General features: G+C 40.7%; 2 protein-coding genes across 6 annotated transcripts in view; one reads left to right on the top strand and one right to left on the bottom strand.

The window, feature by feature from the left end:
* Window positions 1-7,533, bottom strand: part of RBM27 (RNA binding motif protein 27) — a 67,087-nt gene extending 59,554 nt beyond the window's left edge. For all 5 annotated transcript variants that reach the window (XM_067732146.1, XM_067732148.1, XM_067732149.1 and 2 more), the window contains exon 1: window positions 7,276-7,533. In XM_067732146.1, the coding sequence (XP_067588247.1) occupies window positions 7,276-7,334 (59 nt within the window). In that variant the 5' untranslated portion in view covers window positions 7,335-7,533. The remainder of the gene's footprint in view (window positions 1-7,275) is intronic.
* An 11,622-nt stretch (window positions 7,534-19,155) lies between these two features.
* LARS1 (leucyl-tRNA synthetase 1) overlaps window positions 19,156-20,360 on the top strand; it is a 64,843-nt gene continuing 63,638 nt past the window's right edge. Inside the window, exon 1 of the mRNA XM_067732141.1 lies at window positions 19,156-19,332. Within this exon, the coding sequence (XP_067588242.1) occupies window positions 19,327-19,332 (6 nt within the window). The 5' untranslated portion in view covers window positions 19,156-19,326. The remainder of the gene's footprint in view (window positions 19,333-20,360) is intronic.

Raw genomic sequence — 20,360 nt, 5'->3', positions numbered from 1 at the left:
CCTCAGCTTTACAGATTTAGACATATACCCAATCCCAAGGACAAAGAGTAAAGGTTCTCCCTTACCTTAAGCCCCAAGCCAAGAAACACCACTAACCACTTTAGGAAAAAGCCAAGGCTACCTAAACCTCGTCCATTTTCAGAAAATACTACATGTTTCTGAATGTGTGCTGTTTTACATTCTACCTCAGTGTGATTTTTGTTTCAGAGGTGAGACAACTAATGACTACGCTACTGGGCCGCAGGAAAAAAACCTGATCCTAATGTGTATCAAAAGCCATTAAAAATGTTCATACTTAGGACTTCCCTGGTGGTGCAGTGGTTAAGAACCCGCCTGCCAATGCAGGGAACATGGGTTCGAGCTCTGGTCTGGGAAGATGCCACATGCCGCGGAGCAACTAAGCCCACGTGCCACAACTACTGAAGCCTGCACGCCTAGAGCCTGTGCTCCGCAACAAGAGAAGTGCCCGCTCGCTGCAACCAGAGAAAGCCCACGCGCAGCAACGAAGACCCAACGCAGCCAAAAATAAAGAAATTAATTAATTAATTTAAAAAAAATGTCCATACTCCTTTGACTAGTAGTTGTACTTATGGGAAACAAACCTCAGGAAATAAAGCCAAACGTAGAAAATTTTATGGGTACCTAAGAGACACTAAATACATATACATGTATTATATAAAAACAGCATTATTTTTAACAGAAAAAGTAAAGTCAAAGTAACCACTCTTATTGTTGAATGTTTATGAAACATTAGGCATCCAAAGTGGTTATAGAAACAATACACAAATATTAAAATGCTAACGTCAACTGGAGAAATCAAGATAAAAAATTTTACATTTGAGGGACTTCCCTGGTGGTCCAGTGGTAAAGAATCCGCCTCCCAATGCAGAGGATGCGAGTTCAATCCCTGGTCAGGGAACTAAGATCCCACATGGCACAGGGCAACTAAGCCCGCTCACAACTACTGAGCTCGTGCACCTCAACTAGAGAGCCCATGTGCCCTGGAGCCTGCGCACTACAACCAGAGACAAGCCCGCGTGCCACAAAGAAGAGCCCACGTGCCACAGCAAAGACCTGATGCAGCCAAAAATAAAAAAATTTTAGGGCTTCCCTGGTGGCGCAGTGGTTGAGAGTCCGCCTGTCGATGCAGAGGACGCGGGTTCGTGCCCCGGTCTGGAGGGATCCCGCGTGCCGCGGAGCGGCTGGGCCCGTGAGCCATGGCCGCTGAGCCCGCGCATCCGGAGCCTGTGCTCCGCAACGGGAGAGGCCACAACAGTGAGAGGCCCGCGTACTGCAAAAAAAAAAAAAAAAAGAAAGAAAGAAAGAAAAAAATTTTACATTTGAGTCTAATTACAGCTACATGAAAGTTCATACACAGAAGAGAAACTAGAAATAAATATATACAAATAATTTTATCCTCTTCTGTCCCTTCTACATTTTCTGTAACGTAATGCTTTTATTTCTACTTATAAAAAAGTAAAAAAACAGGAAGTCTGACACTGAGATCTATGTTCAGAATATTCCTTTGATAAGAAAGTACTGGAAAAATAAGTAAAATCTGAGTTGATTTGATCAGAGTATAAGTGAATAAATAACTATTAATTTCTAAGAACCTGTTAACTCATATTAAGAAACACAAATATTGGTACTTCTACTTCTTTTCAAATGAAAGCTTTCATACTCCCCTTCATTAATTAGGGGCTTTCATAAATGAATATGATGTAAAAGAAAATATCCCTAGATTTATCTGGAGGGGAAAATATATGACTCTCAGTTGTATCTCATTGTGATACTTGGACTATGGCTCCTAGTGCAGTAGCCCCCCAGCTAAGCACACCCAGAAAATTAGACTACTAAAACAAAATCTTACTTTTCTAATTGTGACCAACCTAAATATACATATAAGGACATTGATTCATTTAAACATTTACTGAGTCTTAACAAAATGCCAAGCATCTTGCTGGGTAATGGAATTACTTTGAGCAAGACAGACCTTGCCCTGCAGTCACAGGCTAAGAGATGGAAATGAAAACAAATAATTATAGTACAAAATATCAAATGCTTTAAAAAAAGAGATTAATAATGAAGTAACAACACTGTGAGAGGATGAGACAAGACAGTGGTAGGAAACATAAGGCTATAAAAGCAATATATGGCTTCTAGCCTACAACAATTGGGCCAGGGAAAATGAAGTCAGAAATATTTAGGAGGCGGACCAAAGGACATAAGAACAAATACCTTCCTAACTTAGTATACTATAACTTGCCAAGAAGTCTTCCGGTCAAAATAAGTCTCTTTCTGTGAAATAGTGAACGGTCTCCTTAAACAAGTCCCACAGGACTTTAGAGGCACACTATTTCTATAAAGCCACTACATATATTTCAGAAAATTATCACTACTTTTTGATCTTAAGAACATATTTACAAAATACTCATTTTACCCTTGTAGTTTATTTATCAGGGAGATGTGATCTAACAGCTGCTACATGGTGATTTTTCTTCCCATCTGAGCAACTGCAGAGATTACTAGTCAGAGTTAACTTGATAAGGACTGCAAACCTATAAGCAGCATGTAAACTTTAGAGTTCAACCCAAGTATACACCCGCTGACCACGGAGTCATAAAATGACCTAAATGAACCTTATTGCTGCCTTTTCCATCATACAGAAATGAAACAGTCAATCTCCTGGTGCATTTTTTTTACAAAGACCTGAACTCACAGAAACTGCACACCAAGTCCTTTCACTAGCAATTCTTGTCCCTACCTATAGGGCCTGTAAGGAGAATCTAACCCTGTCATGCACTAGACTGATTACTTTGTAAGAGGTAGCAGCGCTTAACATTAGTAAGTAAAATATTTTTGCAAAAAGAGTTCAACATATTTTCACATTTCAAAAACCATAAAATTTCATTTATATTTAATGATTCTGAGGTACACAAAGCACTTTTTATAGCCTGCATCATAATACTCATATTAACTCTGTTTAATACAGGAAGGTTAGACAATCTCTCCAAAGTCAAACAGTGAATCACATATAGAACTAGAAGCTAAATGCCCTAAGTCACATAATGATGCTCTACTAAAATAGATACATGATAGATAAATAGATGGATACAACTGTCTAAAAATATTACAAACCCCATCACTCTTTTTAAAACATATTATCAGGACAATTTTTTGTTATTCATAGCTTTTTTTTCTTCCAGTTTTATTGAGATATAATTGACATACAGAACTATATACATCTGAAGTGTACAGCATTAATGATTTGATTTACATACATGAAATGATTACCACAATAAATTTAGTGAACATCATCTCATATAGACACAAAATAAAAGAAAAAATACACATTTTTTCCTTGAGATGAGAAGTCAGGATTTACTCTCAACTTTCATATGTAACGCAGCAGTATTAATTATATTAGTCATGCTTCACTTCCCTAGTACTTATACATCTTATACCTGGAAGTTTGTGCCTTTTGACTATCTTCAATTCCCCTCCCGCCACCCCCCCACCTCTGGTAACCACAAATCTGATCTCTTTTTGTATGAGTTTGTCTGTTTGTTTTTGAAGTAAAATTGACCTACAACACTTAGGTTAGTTCCTGGTGCACAACATAGTGATTCAATATTTCTATACATTACAAAATGACCATCACAAGACAAATTTTTACAATAAGCCTAACAAGCAGCAGTAAATTAGATGTATTTGTACATATTTAACGTATGTAATATAAATAACTTAAAACATTCCTCATTAAAGACAGCATTTTTGGTAGAAACGCATGTTTGTTGTTGAAAACTGCTTGCCTGAACATTTCCTAAACTTGTAGAAATTTCTCTAGTGATTGATTTATCCCCAAGGTTTACTTAGACCCTTACCTTTAAGGAGTCCAAATACTTAAAATGAGCAATTATTTCTAATATAAAGAAACCCAACATGTCCTACTTAAGCATAATCCCTACACAGTCTCTATAACTAGGATACCTAGGAGGTTTTGAAAGTGAAGAAAGATGAGGACCCCAAAGAAGATCTGTGAGTTCAGTCTGTTCATGCAGTGGTAGGAAGAGACAAACTCCTTGACTAAGATGGTTTCTCTCCCCTTTACTACACTGCCAACAAAAATGGTACTGGGTTTCTCATAGCCAGTTAAGGAGTCATTTCTTCTAGCCTTCCTCCTTCTGATTTTCCTCTAGTAAAGTAATAGATATGTCCCACACCTACAAAAGGAGTGGAACGAAACAGATAAGCTCTAACAGCATGAGATTTCTTATTTGTCTACAGGGAATAATCACATACAAACTGGACTGGCTTAGTAATATCCTGTTACGTGCCTTCGTTTCACTATGACGAGGTGGACCATGCTTAAAAATCCCTAAAAATCAAAAACTTTTATAAATTTAGTTAACTTTTTTTTCTTTTTTTGGTCACCCGTGTGGCTTGCAGGATCTTAGTTCCCAGACCAGGGATTGAAGCTGGGCCCATGACAGCGAAAGCTCAGAATCGTAACCACTGGACCGCCAGGGAACTCCCTAAATTGAGTTAACTTCAAATTAAGCTAAATAAGAAAGTGCAATAGGAAATGATGTACACAGCTACAGTATGATTCCAACATATCCACTGCAACTACATTATATGAAAGCCTAACAACTGCTCTGAAATGCTATGTTGTAGCAACATGCCAATCTCCTATGAAAATCTTCTTGAATCTGGAATATGCAAAAAGTAAATTTACAAATACAACCCACTTTAGCATATCATTTATTACATTTTAGGATGTCTAAACGAAAAATAATCTCCCATGACAACATACTAAGAATGAAAATATACGTGACCTCGGCATTTGCATTTACTATTTCTTATTAACACCTTCATCCAAAATCATTACTTATATGAGTTAAAAATAAGTATTTTAATTTTGTAGTTCTAGGAAAATCATTTGTATTATTAAAGTCTAAGCAGTGACTTTAGATCTTTTTTAACCCTAAAAAAGTAACAAAATTTTTATTAAAAGAAAAGATGCATGATGTGAGCTTTAAGTTGAACATATAACTCAAAACAAATGGGGAAACTAAACAGAAATAATCATTTCGAAAGATAATTTTTACCCATGAAAATTACAGAATATCTATGAAAAAATCAGTGTAAATAGTCAAAAAAAACCCTAGTGAAAACACCCTTAGGAGGTTTAAGTTCCCACCCAAACTAAATTCTGACATTAAGAAAGAAACCAAAAAACATTACCCAGACCAAAACATTTCAGGGAACTTTAAAAAAAGATAGCAATTAACTATAATGTTAAAACTTGTCACCTTCTACCCAAAACATAAAGTACACATTTAATACTTTCAAAAGGATCTCTACCAAAAAACTAAAAACACAAAGGTAAACAATATTCCAATAGACCTTTTTCTATTTCTAGCCTCTTCCATATATGGTCAATTTCACTAAATCTACTTCATGATTTCCCACCTTCATTTCCATCTTTGTGCTCCAAGCTTGTTACTGTGTGTAGGGAAAGTACGATGAACACTCAAGAGGCCCATATTCTTCTATAAAACTTTCAAGGGTGTCCAGAAGTCCCTTTCACTTTAATCAGACCATCACTAATGTAAAACTCAGAGGCTCTTAGTGTACATTTATTCATACCTGTGCTCTACTCACACACTCCTCGTCCTCAGAAAGCAAATAAATATCATTTCAGACATCAAAATGCTCGTAATGCTGTCTCCCTTTCCCATTCTACTTCCTTCACAAGGCTGACACACTGGACTACAGATGAGTCTTCCTAAGTGTTACCATCCCAACCCAAGAAACCAAAACGGCAAAACAACAAAAGTTAGTTAACAGGGTTTCTCAGGAGGACAAGGAAACACACCAACAGGGAAGTAGCTGTCTCCCAACAGCCCCAACTTCACCATACCTCCACACCTCCCCAACTACCCCTTCTTTCTGCCTCTGCAAAAACTCAATTTTTCCACTAAAGTGATCTGATCTAATGAATCAAAGCCTACCCTTCTCTTCATCTACCCTTTTTCTTTCAGCCAGAAAGCCCTCCCCTCCACTAGGAGGATAAGTAAGAAGAAGTGACAAGGGGGCAGCAAATGATCCCTTCCCATGTCTTCCTTCCCGAGAGAGTGAGATAGCACCTCTCTCCAACTCTCACTCCAGCTTTCCCTCTTTGCTCATGGAGATATGCTTCTGAGACTACCTGTGCCCCAGTGTCCCAAATAAGAACTTCACAACCCTGCCCCTTGAAAATGATTATAAAACCAACCAAAAGTTGATACTGCCGCTATTCCTTTCAAGGGTCCCAGCAATATTTCCACAACACTACCCAAAATATTTTTTAAAAAACAAGCCCCGCACCGATAATCCTACACCCCAATATCTTCAGTTGCCCTCTCAGGACTTACAAAACTCATTCTTCCTACTACCCCCCCCTTTTATCACTCCAATACCTGTATCCAAAAATCCCTAGAAGCTGCCGGTATACCCCTCCCAGCTCGTCCTCCAATAATATTAGATACCAGGGTAGTCCTTTCAACCCCCAATCAAACTTACAAAAATCTCAATTTTCCCAATCCCTAATGGTATTTAAAAATCATCAGCTCTCCTGGCACTATCAACTCCTCAATAATAACATCCCTCAATAGGCTTATCAGGTTCCCAATAATTCCTAAAACATTTCGATGCCCACAAATCCCTTTCAACTACCCTATTTTAATTCAATACTCTTGAACCTTTAGAACTCAGTACTTGCTATACATCTCTCAATGTCCCTACTCTCCCTTTCTCCCCTCATGTTTTCAAAAGGTCCTCGATATTCTGCTTCTAGATCTTTTAGTCCCGTAATAATATTATTTGTAAAGCCCTTGATATCCTGATACTCCCTTCAAGATCCCGATATTCAAATTTTAAAATCCCTCGACAGCCCCGCTTTCTCCCTCAGTTCTCAAAGAGCAATGTTTTAAATTCCCTCACTTCCTTCAGCCCCTCTGAGCACCCCAATATTTACATTTAAAAAACCCTCGCAGTCCTCCCCGCACTCCTCCCCACCCCGGCCCCCCCAGCCACACCGCCTCTACGCCCCTGGCTCTCCCTCCCCCCCACCCTCACAATGGTGATAGTACTACAGAGAAGACGTCGCCGGGACCTCCCGACCGCGGCCCCTCCGCTCCGCCCTCCCCCACGCCGTTTCCCCTCCCCCCACACCCCCACGGGCCCCCAACGCCCACGTTCGCCAGCCCCGGCCCAGCCTGCCTCACTCACATCGGCTCCAATAACTTGGCCAGCCAGGACTTGAGGGCATCCACATCCTCTATGAGCATGGTGCAGGGAAGGCGGGCTCCGCCGCCGCTCCTGTTTGGGCCTGCCGCGGGTCGTCCCTCGCCGCCTCCTGACGCCTTCTTCACAGCTCTCAGTGCCCCAGCCCACCGGGCATCTTAGGAGACTTCAACCTACTCCCCCGGCCGGGGCCTAACAGGAACTAACCCAAGAGCCCTCACTCAACGTAGCACGACGGCACGAAAGGGCGGGAGACAGCGTCGAGTGACGGGCGCGGGAACCAATAGGAGACAGAGGGGCCGTGCGCGCAAAGCCAATGAAAAGGCTCGTTCGCCCCGCCCGCCTGTCGTACCCAGTGGAGGAGGAGGGATTTAGCAAGGTAGGTAGAGAGCTTAAGTGAACTCCTGGTGCAAGATGGTATCTTGGAGAAGGTGCTGTGGCTCTTAAAGGGGCCGCGGCGCCTTTTTTTTTTTTTTTTGACCACGCCGCCGACCGCCGCGGAATACCGCTGTCTGCTGCTGGAAGTGCGTGGGGGAACCCGGCGAGACCCTCAGACTGGCTCCTTCGTCTCGTTTTTTCCTGGAAGCACACACTCGTGTCCCGAAATGACTCAGCTGTAGTAAATCTGCAACACAACGTGAAATACGTTCACGTTCGACATATCGTACAGAACGCAAAATTTTACTTTTTTTCCTCGTACACTCATTTTGCTCGGCACACATACCGGTATCTTTTGCTGCTGTGCTTAAATTATGCAAAATGCTATGGCAACCATGCCTTGGACTCCAATAATCGTCATTTTTAAAACGTGGCGCAACGGTTGTAAAAAGCTGAGGCCATTTCAATTTTACCAGTATTTTAAATACATTTTTTATTTAGGAAGAGAAAGGATTCCAATTTTTACAAAAATTCTCTCTTCATTGCCTATCTAAAATTCAGTGGGAGTTTAGTGCAGGGAGGATTTTCGTCAGAAAAAAAGTTTTTAAAAATAATTTAAAAAAAATTGAAATCACTGAAATAGACAGTTTAGTCTGTACTAGATGAAAAATCCCTTTTGGAGTTTTGAAATGACTGGCTTGGCACTGGTGTTAGAATGTTTATTTAACAACAAATACTGAGCACCTGCTATATACCAGCACTGTGTAAGGCGCTAGGATTCCAATGGTGAGCAAAACAGAGTCCCTCCTCTTTAGAAAGCTGAACAGTATATGGGATAATGCATTATAATCATAACACTATGAAAAATACCTGATGAGCACACACCTCATGTAAAAGAGACGGGTCAACCCAAAATAAGCAGGCATGCTATATATATATGGAGCAGGTGTAGGCAAACTTTTTCTGTAAAGGGCTAGACAGCAAATATTTTTGGTTTTGTGGGCCATGAGGTCTCTGGCAACTACTCAACTCTGCCCTCTTGGCATGAAATAGGCCATAGGTAATATGTAAACAAACGATTATGGCAGTGTTCCAATACAACTCGTATGAAAATTTCAATTTTAGAGAATTTTCGCAATATATCGTTCCCTTGATTTTTTTTTCAACTATTTAAATGTGTAAAAGTTATTGTTACCTCGCAGGTGTCCAGAAACAGATGCCAATATGGTTTGGCTTGCAGGCCGCAGTTTGTGGACCCCTTACCGTAGAGTGATAAAAGCGAAGTGCACTTAAAAATCATCTAGTGAAACTCCTTCACTGACACCTCCTCCCCAACTTTGCGTATGAGAAAAAAAGCCCAGAGAGACTGAGGATTTACGCAGAATTGCACATCTGTCAATGGAGCAGAAGTAACATCCACATCCTCCAACAGCAAGCCCAGAGCGTTCCCACATTCAACTGTTGCCTCTTCTTCCCTCTCACCTCCCCTTCTTGCTTTATGCTTATCCACATTTTCCCTTTACTTCTTTCCACTACAGAGATGAAGTGTTACCCCCAAGTGACAGAAATTTTAAAAAGAGAAATGTAAAAGTGATTTGATTAGGCCTAGGGCTAGGCAAGAACCTGATAGCATGATTGATATGGAATAGGAATCGCCTTTATCACAGTAAATCACTCCTCTGCAAGAATTTCAAAGTACTTTTCAAATGTATTTATAGAACAAATTTTTCAAGCCTTACTTCAGAGGTGAGGGTGTTGAGATACCAACTTCCTAGAGACCAAGGGCATTATTTAACCAACACAGAGAGTAGAACAGACATGATTACAGTAGCAATATCTGGGTTTGGAGACCCTGGATAATTTATTCCTTTCCCCCTATTTTTCAAATGTGATGTTACTACTTTTATAAACTGAATAGAATAAAATAGATAGATGGATATAAACTAGTATTTTGAATGTAGATGTTGAACTCCAAACTGTGTCTTGAGAAAGTGGCATCTATAGAAGAGTTGCTTTTCCAGAAGTGGAAGTGGAATACAATACAGGCAATCCCACTCCCATGCCCGACTCACTCCATTTGCTAAACAGTTGGTTCAGATTTGGTCAGTAGCCATGGCCCAGAATTTTCCATATACTTTATATGTTGTATGCACAGAACTGACTCATCTGAAGTCCATGAATGAATGAGGCACTGGTTTCAGTCATTCAGTTATTGGGCTACCCTGAAGGCAATGCGTACACATATGTACTGGTTCAACACACCTATACTTAGTGCTGGTTACCAGGTACCAGATTCTGTGTTCTGGGCTGGGGCAGAGACAAAAGTTTAAAAAGTTATATCCGTTCACTGCCTTTCGGGAGCTCAGGTTCTGGTGGTCTAAAATAGTCATGCACTGGAAATGATAATCAAACCCAAAGTTGAGTACATACCCTGTACTGGCCCTATGCTAAATATTTCAGTGTATTTCTGCCTCTCATGCTCACAGTACCTCTGTATAGTAAACAGTATTCATAGACAAGAAGATTGCATCCCAGAAAGTCATGAAGCTAATGAGTGAGAAAACCCAGCCGTGACCATGAGTGATTCCAAAGCCCATACCTGTAACCTTCACTTAATCACCTCACTTGCAAACACTGACATATGAACTATGTGGTTCATTCAAATTTCATTCAACAAATATGTATTGAGCCCATTATCATCTATTAGGCACTGCTCTTGGATAATACAGAGTAAAACTGATTTTAAATGAATGTTCTTTCCTTAGTTAATTAAGGTGGACATTAAAATGGATACTTGACAAATACTGACTTTTCTCTCAGTTTATTTATTTTCACATGAGGAGAAAAAAAGAGATGCCAGTTTATCAAAGACAAAAGAGATTATTAATATGGGGCATTGAAAAGAGAGAGTAACACTACAAGAAGAAAACACATCTAAACCATCCTTATTCAAACCAAGTTCACTTTCTTGGCTTGAGGGTAACTGTGCCTCCACCAGGAAGAACTGTCAATGGTGTGATTTCACACAAGTGTTGACAGGATTAGACAGGCTTTCCAAAATCAGAGTGTATTGTGCCCACTTCTTTGGAGGGATTATGGGGAGTTTTTTGGTCCTTATTCTCCAACGTGTGGCTAAGAATGTCCCAGATGTACAATAAGAGAAGTTGAGGGTCATTTCTGAATTTTCTCTGTGAACCTTACAATCACAATTTGCTTCCTTTACATGCAGTTAAATTAAGCTTTGGTGGAATTTCAAACTAGGAAGCTCATGCTTACAAACAGACCCTCTCATGTCTGTACATTTGTAAATAATCAGCTAATTGAACAACACATGCATCAAAATATCAGTCTCTTCTGAGTCTGGGTCACCTGGAGCAGCCCACCTGGCTCAGAGAAAAGTCACTTCAGTAAAAGTCACTTGAATCTTAGTTATGCAAAGTCAAGGTGAGTTGACAGCCAAATAGTCTGTCAGTCAATTGGAATAGTCTCTCTTCGTTATGGAAATGACAGTTTGTTTTCCTAGGAGAACTACATTAAAAGGGATTTTTTAAAAAGTTGCTTCACACTAAATACCTCTAAGAATAGCTAGGACTTCCCTGGTGGTGCAGTGGTTAAGAATCCGCCTGCTAAGGCAGGGGACACAGGTTCGAGCCCTGGACCAGGAAGATCCCACATGCCACGGAGCAACTAAGCCCGTGTGCCACAACTACTGAGCCTATGCTCTAGAGCCCGCGAGCCACACTGAGCCTGCATGCCCTGGAACCTGTGCACCGCAACTACTGAGCCCTCATGCCACAACTACTGAAGCCCACGCGCCTAGAGCCCGTGTCCCGCAACAAGAGAAGCCACTGCAATGAGAAGCCCGCTCACTGCAACGAAGAGTAGCCCCTGCTCGCCACAACTAGAGAAAGCCCGCGCGCAGCAACAAAGACCCAACACAGCCAAAAAAAAAAAAAAAAGAATGGCTAACATAAGAAAAAAAACAAAAAAACCTGACAGTGCTGAATGCTGATAAGGAGGCAGAGAAACTGGATCACTCACACTTCACTGGTGTAATGTAAAATGGTAGCTACTCTGAAAAACACTTCGGTATTTTCTCTAAAAACTAAACATGCAACTACCATATGACCCAACAATTACACTCCTGGGCATTTATCCCAGAGAAATGGAAGCATATGTTCACACACAAAAACCTGTACACAAATGTTTAGAGCAGCTTTATTTATAATAGTCCCAAACAAGAATCAGCTCAGATGACCTTAAACAGGTGAATGGTTAAACTGTGTGACACAGCATACCATGGAATGCGATTCCATGCTTCCCTCCAACAAGGAAGGAAATATTGATACATGCAACAATTTGGATGAATTTGCTGAGTGAGGAAAAAAGCCAATCCCCAAAGGTTACATATTGTATGGTTCCATTTATATGGACATGTCAATATTCTGATTGTCATGTCTGACATGTCAATGTCAATATTCTGATTATGATTTGCAAAATCATAAAACTAGAATTTTGCAAATGTCGCCATTGGGGGAAATTAAGAAAAGTGTGCAAAAGTTCTGTCTGCATTATTTCTTACAACTGCTTATGATTCTACAATTATCTCAATTTAAAAGAAAGTTGCTTCACACATAGAGAGCAGTGTCAACAGGGAGAAAAGGTTGAAAGTGGCATCTCTGGATGTGTGTGTACCAGAAATAGTCCATGCCCCATTCTCAAAGATCTTCATAGGGACCTCAGTCTGCCATCCTTACAGATTAGAAAAGCAAACAGGAGAAATGTGCAAAGCTCCACTGCAGTAGGGACTTTTTTTTTTTTAAGCAGGAAATAGCAACAGTAGACCGACAAGACACCAGTTCCCTCTGGTTATTCCTCTGATATTAGAAGACAACTGCCCTCTCTTCCTTGGATTGAATAAGCCCCTTGGGATTGGGACATATCAAATAATAATAACTCATACTCCTTGTGTGCCAGGCACTCTGGCCAATGAATTCTGCATGGATTAACCTCTTTCAATTCCTGCATTCAGCCTTTCTTTCTTTCAAGAAATATTGATTGCAACCCTATCATAGGCAAAGCGCTCTTATAGGCCCTGGGGATACAGCAGCGAATAAAATAGGCATTCTCTTGGAGATCTATTTTAGCAGGAGGAGAGTGATGACAAATAAAGAACTATATCATATGTTGGGGGGGATACTTTCTATAAAGAAAAATAAGGCAACGTGATGGGAGAGAGAGTGATGGGCTGAGCAGTGGTCTGGAGGGTGTTAGTCATGTGGATATCAGGAAGAAGAGCTTTTCAGGGATGTGCAAAGACGCTGAGGCAGGAACTAATTTGGCAAGTTTGAGGAAAGGAGGAAAGCAATAGGGCTGGAGCAGAGTGAGCCAGGAGGAAAGTGATGGTAGAAAAGGTTAGAGAAGTAGTAAGAAGCCAGATCATGGGGTACTTTCTTGGCCATGATAAGGACTTTGAATTTTTATTCTGAGTGAAACTGGAAGACACTGAAGGTTTTAAGCAGAGGAATAAAATTGTCTGATTTAGTTTTTTATTTTTAAACATGATAACTATGGCTGCCTCATGGTTATCAGACTGGAGGGGACAAAAGTGGAGGTAGGGAAACAAGTTAGGAAGGAATAATCCAAGCGAGAAATGATGGTAGTTTGGACTAGACCAGCACTGAAAGAGAGTAAGAAGAAGTTGGATTCTGGATATATTTTCAAAGTAGAGTCAATGAGTTTTGCTGACAGATTAATTGTTGGTATGAAACACAAAAAGGAATCAAGAATGACACCAAGGTGTTTGGCCTGAGATGGGGAAAATGAGGGAGGAGCAGATTTAGAGAATGGCTGGTAGATCACGAATTCAGTTTGGGACATGAATTAGACATTAGACATTGTCTTAGACATTGGACACAGTGGTAGCCGGCCTCCAAGATGCCCCCCAATGATCCTTACCTTGTAGTTTTCACACCCAGGTATACTTTGCTCCCACATTGGATCAGGGCTTGTCTGTATGATCAACAGAATACACTAGAAATGACAGTCATTGACTTCCAAGACTCGGATAAAAAGCATTGTAGCTCCTATTTTGGACCTCTTGTTCTGGGGAAAGCCAGTCATCATGTCCAAAGGCACTCAGTCAACCCTTCGCAGAGTCCCACATTGAGAGGAAGTGAGGCATCTTACCAACAGTCAGGACTAACTTTCTAGCCTTGTGAGTGAGCCATGTTTGAAGCAGATCTTCCAGCCGGAGTAAAACCTTCAGATGACTGCAGCCCGGGCCAGCATTTCACTGCAATTTCATGAAAGCCCTAAGCCGGGACTACCCAGACAAGCTGCTTCCAAACTCCTGACCCACAGAAATTGTGAGTGATAATTAATGGCTATTATTGTTTTAAGCCACTAAGTTCTGGGTAATTTCTTAGGCATGATAGATAATTAATATAAAACTCCAAGTAGAATGCCAAGTAGACAGGTGGATCTGAGAGTCTGGAGCTCATGAGAGAGATTGGGCCTTGTGTTAAAAACTGGGGATTCATCAGCATGTAAAGTGTGTTGAAACCATGGGCCTAAATAAGATCACCTAGGAAGTGAGTATACCTAGATAGAAAGGTCATTAGGGCATTCTCCTATTTAGAAGGAAGGGGAGTAATATCCAGTAGAGTAAACTGAGAAGACTTGGCCAATGAGGCAGGAGGAGAACAGAGAAAGAAGAAATGTGCCTCAGGAAAGATGGAGTTTTCAACTGTGTCAAATGTGGTTCTTGCATCAAGTAAGATGATGACATGGAATTGACCATTGGATTTGGCAGCATGAAGGTCATTGATGACCTGGACAATTCCATGAAATGGAGGAGGTGAACACATGGTTGGTCAGAGTTCAGGAGAGAAAGAGAAGAGAGGAATCAGAGATAGTATGACACTCCTCTTGAAGAATTTTACTGTAAAGGGGAGTAGAACAATGAAGGTACCAAAAGGTGTGGTGGGATAGGGAGGATGTGTTTGCATTTCATTCTGTTTTTTTTTTTGCTTGTTTGTCTGCTTGCTTGCATTAGGTTAGAAGATAGGTATGAATGTAGATTGGTATGATCTAGCAGAGAAATGAAATTTGATGATGTGGAAGGTAAAATCTCTTAGTAGGAAAAGACAATGGGAAAAGACATAGTTTATTCCGGTCTGATTTCATTGTTATTGTAAAAATAGGAATCCTAAGTGTCGTAAATGCACAAAAGAAATGTTAAAAATATAGCTACTGAAATTGGAAACTCAATGATATGTGATTGGTTGTCTTTACCTATTTCTTTTTTTCTCCTCCTTTTCTTCTTTTCCATCCGTCTGTCCATCCTCTCCTTCCCTCCTTGTGTTTCTTAAGAAGCCCCTGGACTACTTCACAATGGTGATGGAAATGCTGGTAACAATTTAGATATGTAGGTTATCTAGGAACTCAAGTGTCACATTTCCCATATGACCCTATGACACGGCTGGCAATGCTCTGTGCAATGTTGACAAGAGCAGGCTGAAGCATGTGGATCCCGAGTCTGGAGTGGCATGGTATGAGTGAGTGATTTCTAATTCCCAAGAATTACAAGTATCACCACTTTAGGAGAAATCTAGGCAACAGGGGTTTCTCAAAAATTTGGTACTTGAGAAGTGCAACTTCTCTAATTTGGTTACATTTGTCTAAATATAAAAGTCTCTCTAATTAATATGGCTACTTGTTCCTAGTTCATGTCAATCAGATTTAGAATTCCCATTAATTAAATGACTGTCTTAGTCTATTTGGGCTGCTATAACAAAATACCCCAGATTGGGTGGCTTATAAACAGCAGAAATTTATTTCTCATAGTTCTGGAGGCTAAAAGTCTGAGGATCAGGGTGCCAAGCATGGCCGGGTGAGGGGCCCATTCCAGGTCGAACGCTCCTCTTTGTATCCTCACAAAGTGCAAGGGGTTGGGGAGCTTATGGGTTCTCCTATATAAGAACATTAAACCCTTTCAAAAGGGCTTCATCCTCCTGACCTAAGCTCCTCGCAAATCTTAATGCCAACACCTTGGGCATTAGGATTTCAACATATGAATTTTGTGAGGACACAAACATTCAGACCAGACCACAGCACTCATCAAACTGGCTTCCAGTATTCACCACTTCTCTTTCTTTCTCTTTAGATTAATCTTTCTTGAGCATTTAGCCCATGAACCACACATTGGGCTAATCACCTTCCTTGGTATAGCTCATTGTATTTTCACAGCAGGCCTAGGAAGTAGGTACTATCATCACACACATTTTACATGTGAGGACCCAGAGTCCCAGGGTTGAAGGAGCAGAGCTAGCACAGGACAGAGCTTCAAGTCAGACCCCGGCAACTGACTCCAAGGCCAGTGAGCACAGCCATTGCACACACGCTTCCTCTGCTGCCCAGTAACTGTTGGAGGCTGCACATAGAGCAACCCTGGGATCATCTAAAGTCCATAAAGCCTAGAAGGATCTCCTTCTCTTTATATTCATTGCCTAGGTCATTAAAAAAAAAACAAAACTGTTCACCATTCAGGAAACATAAAAGTTAAGGTAGAACACTAATGTTGGAAAAAAAACCCATTTAAAAACAAATGGTGTCTAATAGGATAGGGAAGTGACAACTATATTTATTGAGTGCCATGTTTGTCGAACAAGTATGAAAATAAATGCCCCCAATTCCTTCCTTGAACTGTGTCATATAAAGGTTGGGAAGCTAGGTAAATATGCATGAAAAACAAGTATAAAGAGACTCAGAGACAAGCCAAAGCTAGTTATAGCTTTATGCATCTGAATTTAGAAATGCTGATTCAATTGAATTGAGTAGAGTGACCGGTGGGGTGGGTTTGGAAGAAAAACAAAATAAAATAAGGCAGAAGTGAGTTCTGTTGTGGCATTTTAAAGAATGAGCACAATATGATAGTTGGTGAAGGCATACCCCACAATTATATGGTGATAACTAGCTCAGTTAGGCTAGGAAAGAGATTATTATGCGGTGCAGGTAAGCTTTTTCTATTTTAATCAGATTCAGATTAGTGTTTATAGATCAATTTTCCTAAAATAGTAATAAAAATATCTGACATTTTAAAGTGCTTACTATATGCTGGGCATATATATACAGGGTTTATACCTAAATACATATTATTCCTTTAATCCTCTATGAGGTACTTACTATTATTACCTTTATTTTACAGTGGTTAATTGAACTGCCTGAGGTCACTCAGGTAGTAAATGATGAACTTGGTCTGATTCAGAGCCTGAGCTAATATCCACTATGCTACCTTTCTAATTTCATTTATCTAGAGGGGGTAATCCACATGGCATAGCAAAGAATCAATGATTCCCAATTAAAAAGCCATATTACTAAGCTGTAATAACTTTCATTTTCTAAATACCTCTTGACTCTGTTTACCTTTCTCTACCTTTACTGTCACCACTAAAGTCTAAACTACTGTCACCTCTCACCTGGACAACTGCAACAGCCTTCTGCTTCCAGTTTTGCTCCCTTTCAACACTTCTTCAGAAAGATCTCTATGAAACACAAATGGGACCATGTCCCTTCCTTACTTAAAACCCTTCCATGGCCTCCCATCGCTCCCATAGCTTCAGTGTTTGCCTCTTCCACTAGAAGGAGGTGACTGCACTTGTCTTGTTCAAGAGTTGTATTTCCAGCATCTAGGATAGTGAATTAAATTTTTGTCGAATGAATGAAAACCAAGTGACCCTTGAAAAATATATTTGTCACTTAAATAGGAAAATTAAAAAGAATGCAGTTGGAGGCATGGAGATAGGTTTTTCATAATTTTCATAATTTGTCATCACACAATCACTTGTTTATTTTCTTCTTTAATGGCTCATGCACTTTAGACTGTAAGTTCCATGAGGGCAGGGGCAGTGTCTGTCTTGTTCCCTACTATACCTTACCTCTATGTCATGTTCATAGGAGGTATTTAATAGATATTGGTTGTATGAATAATTTCAATAACCAACGTGGATTGCAAGCTGATGAGTCAAAGATGACAAATAGTACTGGTTAGGGTAGAATTGGAACAGGAAAGCCTAACCCTAGTTATAAGAGCTGTGGATGATGAGGATTCTCTCATTCATTCAATAAATACTTACAAGGCACCTACTATGTGCCGGACACTGTGCTAGGCAGCCTCTGCTATCATAGAGCTTAACTCTAGTGATAAATCAACAGGCAATTAAAATTCAGTGAGATAAATTTCACAAGGGAGGGCAGGAAGGGGGTGCTTCAGAGAATATTTAGGAACAGACATTCAACCCAGACTTGGGCTGTGAGGAAATGATGTCTAAATGGTTAGTAGCTGTAGGTAGAGAGTGTGGAAAATGATGTGGAGTATTTGTACGTGTAAGAGCCTGGAGGCAGGAGAGCCACTGGTAGGTTCTCTATAACCTAAGGTTCATTCTTAACTTCCTTTCATTCAACAAATTTTTATTGAGCCCATACCACGTGCCAGGCATTGTGTTAGGCCATCATTAAATTTATATTTCAAAACTAATTGTTGAAAAATGTAAATACAATATATATTACACATATATAATTCAAAATTTATTTTTGTTAAAATTTTTATTAAAAATTTTTTTCCCACTATTCCATTAGGAAGACACACTTCTGGGCTGGGCACACCTCCACCCCTCCAAGTGCTTTGTAGATCCTTAATGATTATTTATTGAATTAATAAAGGAATGCATGTGAGAGTAACTAATCTGACCACCAGAAAGTGAAAGTCTTGGATCAGCACTTTTCAATACATCTTTGTTTGATGATGGAAATGTTCTATATCCGCACTGTCCAGAGATATAGTAACAACTAGGCACATGGACTTTCCAGCACATGAAAAGTGGCTAGTGCGATTGAAGAAATAAAATTTAAACTTTACTTAATTTTAATTAATTTAAATAGCCACAGTATGGCTAGTGACTAGTACTTCAGACAGTTCAGTGTTGGTTGGTGACACGGATGAAACAGTCTGAGCTTGGCACTGGGACCAGGTGGAAGGCTTCCAGCCTCTCCTTTAATAAAATGGAGATTGTTAATAAATGGCTACAAAATGTCTAAATTCTGGACTTCTGAATGCCACCGACAGTGATAAATATCTGTGCACAACGGCAACGCATAATTAGCACTTCAGTCACTGAGGACGAATACACCTTGCATCCTGGCATCCTGACAAGACACCCAAACCAGCTCCATACGGTGAAAAGGTTGAACGCCGGCTATCCCCACGTCAGTCAGGGAGCACTCGCGGCAGTCTGCGACACCGAACTGCATCATGGGCTTTGTAGTTCAACATGCTCATGACGTCACTACCGGGTCCCCTCCGAGTGGCTTATCGGGTACACTTCCGTAGCCTGTTTTCCTCTGGGAAATGTAGTCAATAGATGCCTGTAGGACGTGGGGTTTAGGGGTCTGGGAACTACGATTCCCAGCAGGCTATGAGATGCCCCCGGAGGTACTTAATTAGTGAGCCCGTGATTGCCTCATCAGGTGCGAAGTGTGTGCTTTAGTGTCGTGGTGGGCCTGGCTTCGCAGAGAGGGAGGGGAAAGGTTGTAACCACTCCTTTGAGGGGGATCACCGAAGTCACCGTCGTGGGTTTGCACAGTCGGACGGGCGGCGCCATGGCGGTGAGTTTTGGCGGGAAGAGGGTCCGCTAGGCCAGGCCTTGGAACCCGGCTGGTTACCTGCTTTCGCCAGAGTCTAGGGGCCCCATGTGGTAGCCACTGTCCTGAAGGGAAGAAATCCTTTTCTAAAGAATGGGGAGGCCTTGCCTCCCACGTTTAAGGCTTGGCTGTTGTGCCTTTTCTTGCTAGCTGATGAGCGAGGCCCTGATATCTTTAACTTTGTGGACTACTTCATGTCACGTGTGTTATTTCACCAAAGTTTCTAAAAACTGATTTGGAGAAAGAGGAGTATGTGACATTGATTTCTCCTTTCAACAAAAAGTTTTTGAGCGCCTCTTTGTAAAGTAGACAAACATTTCTGCATTCATGGTGTTTACGTGTGTGTGCGCTACATTCTAAAGTATGTGGTAAAATATGTCAGGTGCCGGTAGGTGCTATAAACAAAAAAAACAGATCAGGAAGGAGTAGATCAAGAAAGACTTTGCTGAGGTGGCATTGTGGCAGAAGGTAAGGGAGCAAGCCATGCAGCTATACGGAGGAAAAGATTTCCGGGCAGAGCCAACAGTGTGAGTGGAGTGAAAAACAAGGAGGGTTGTATGTGCAAAGGACTGTCATCCAGCGGGAGGTGATGATGATGATGATGATGATGACGTGTATGTGTGTGTGTTGAGGGGTAGTGGGTGGTGGTTGATTGGTGGGTGGATGTAGGTCATATAAAGCCTCGTAGGTCCTGATTGAAGAGTGTGATCAAGAATGAATGGGAAGAGAGAAACTGGAGATAATGAGTATGAACAACTCTTCTGAAGAATTCTATAAAGGAGAGCAGAGGAATGGGGTAATAGATGAAGGTTAAAAGAGGTTTTTTTTGTTTGTTTGTTTTTGGTTTTTTTTTTTAAGGACAGGAGAAATTATATAGTGGTTGTATGCTTATGGAAATTGTCCTGTAGAAAGGGAAAACTGATAGAGAAAAGTGATGTTCCTGTATAGAATAGAGGGGGTGAGATCAGATCTACTAAGAAGTAGAATTTTAA

This window comes from Pseudorca crassidens, chromosome 3 (assembly GCF_039906515.1).
Source record: "Pseudorca crassidens isolate mPseCra1 chromosome 3, mPseCra1.hap1, whole genome shotgun sequence".
In the NCBI taxonomy this organism is placed as follows: Eukaryota; Metazoa; Chordata; class Mammalia; order Artiodactyla; family Delphinidae; genus Pseudorca; species Pseudorca crassidens.
This window is presented reverse-complemented; position numbering and strand designations above follow the sequence as displayed.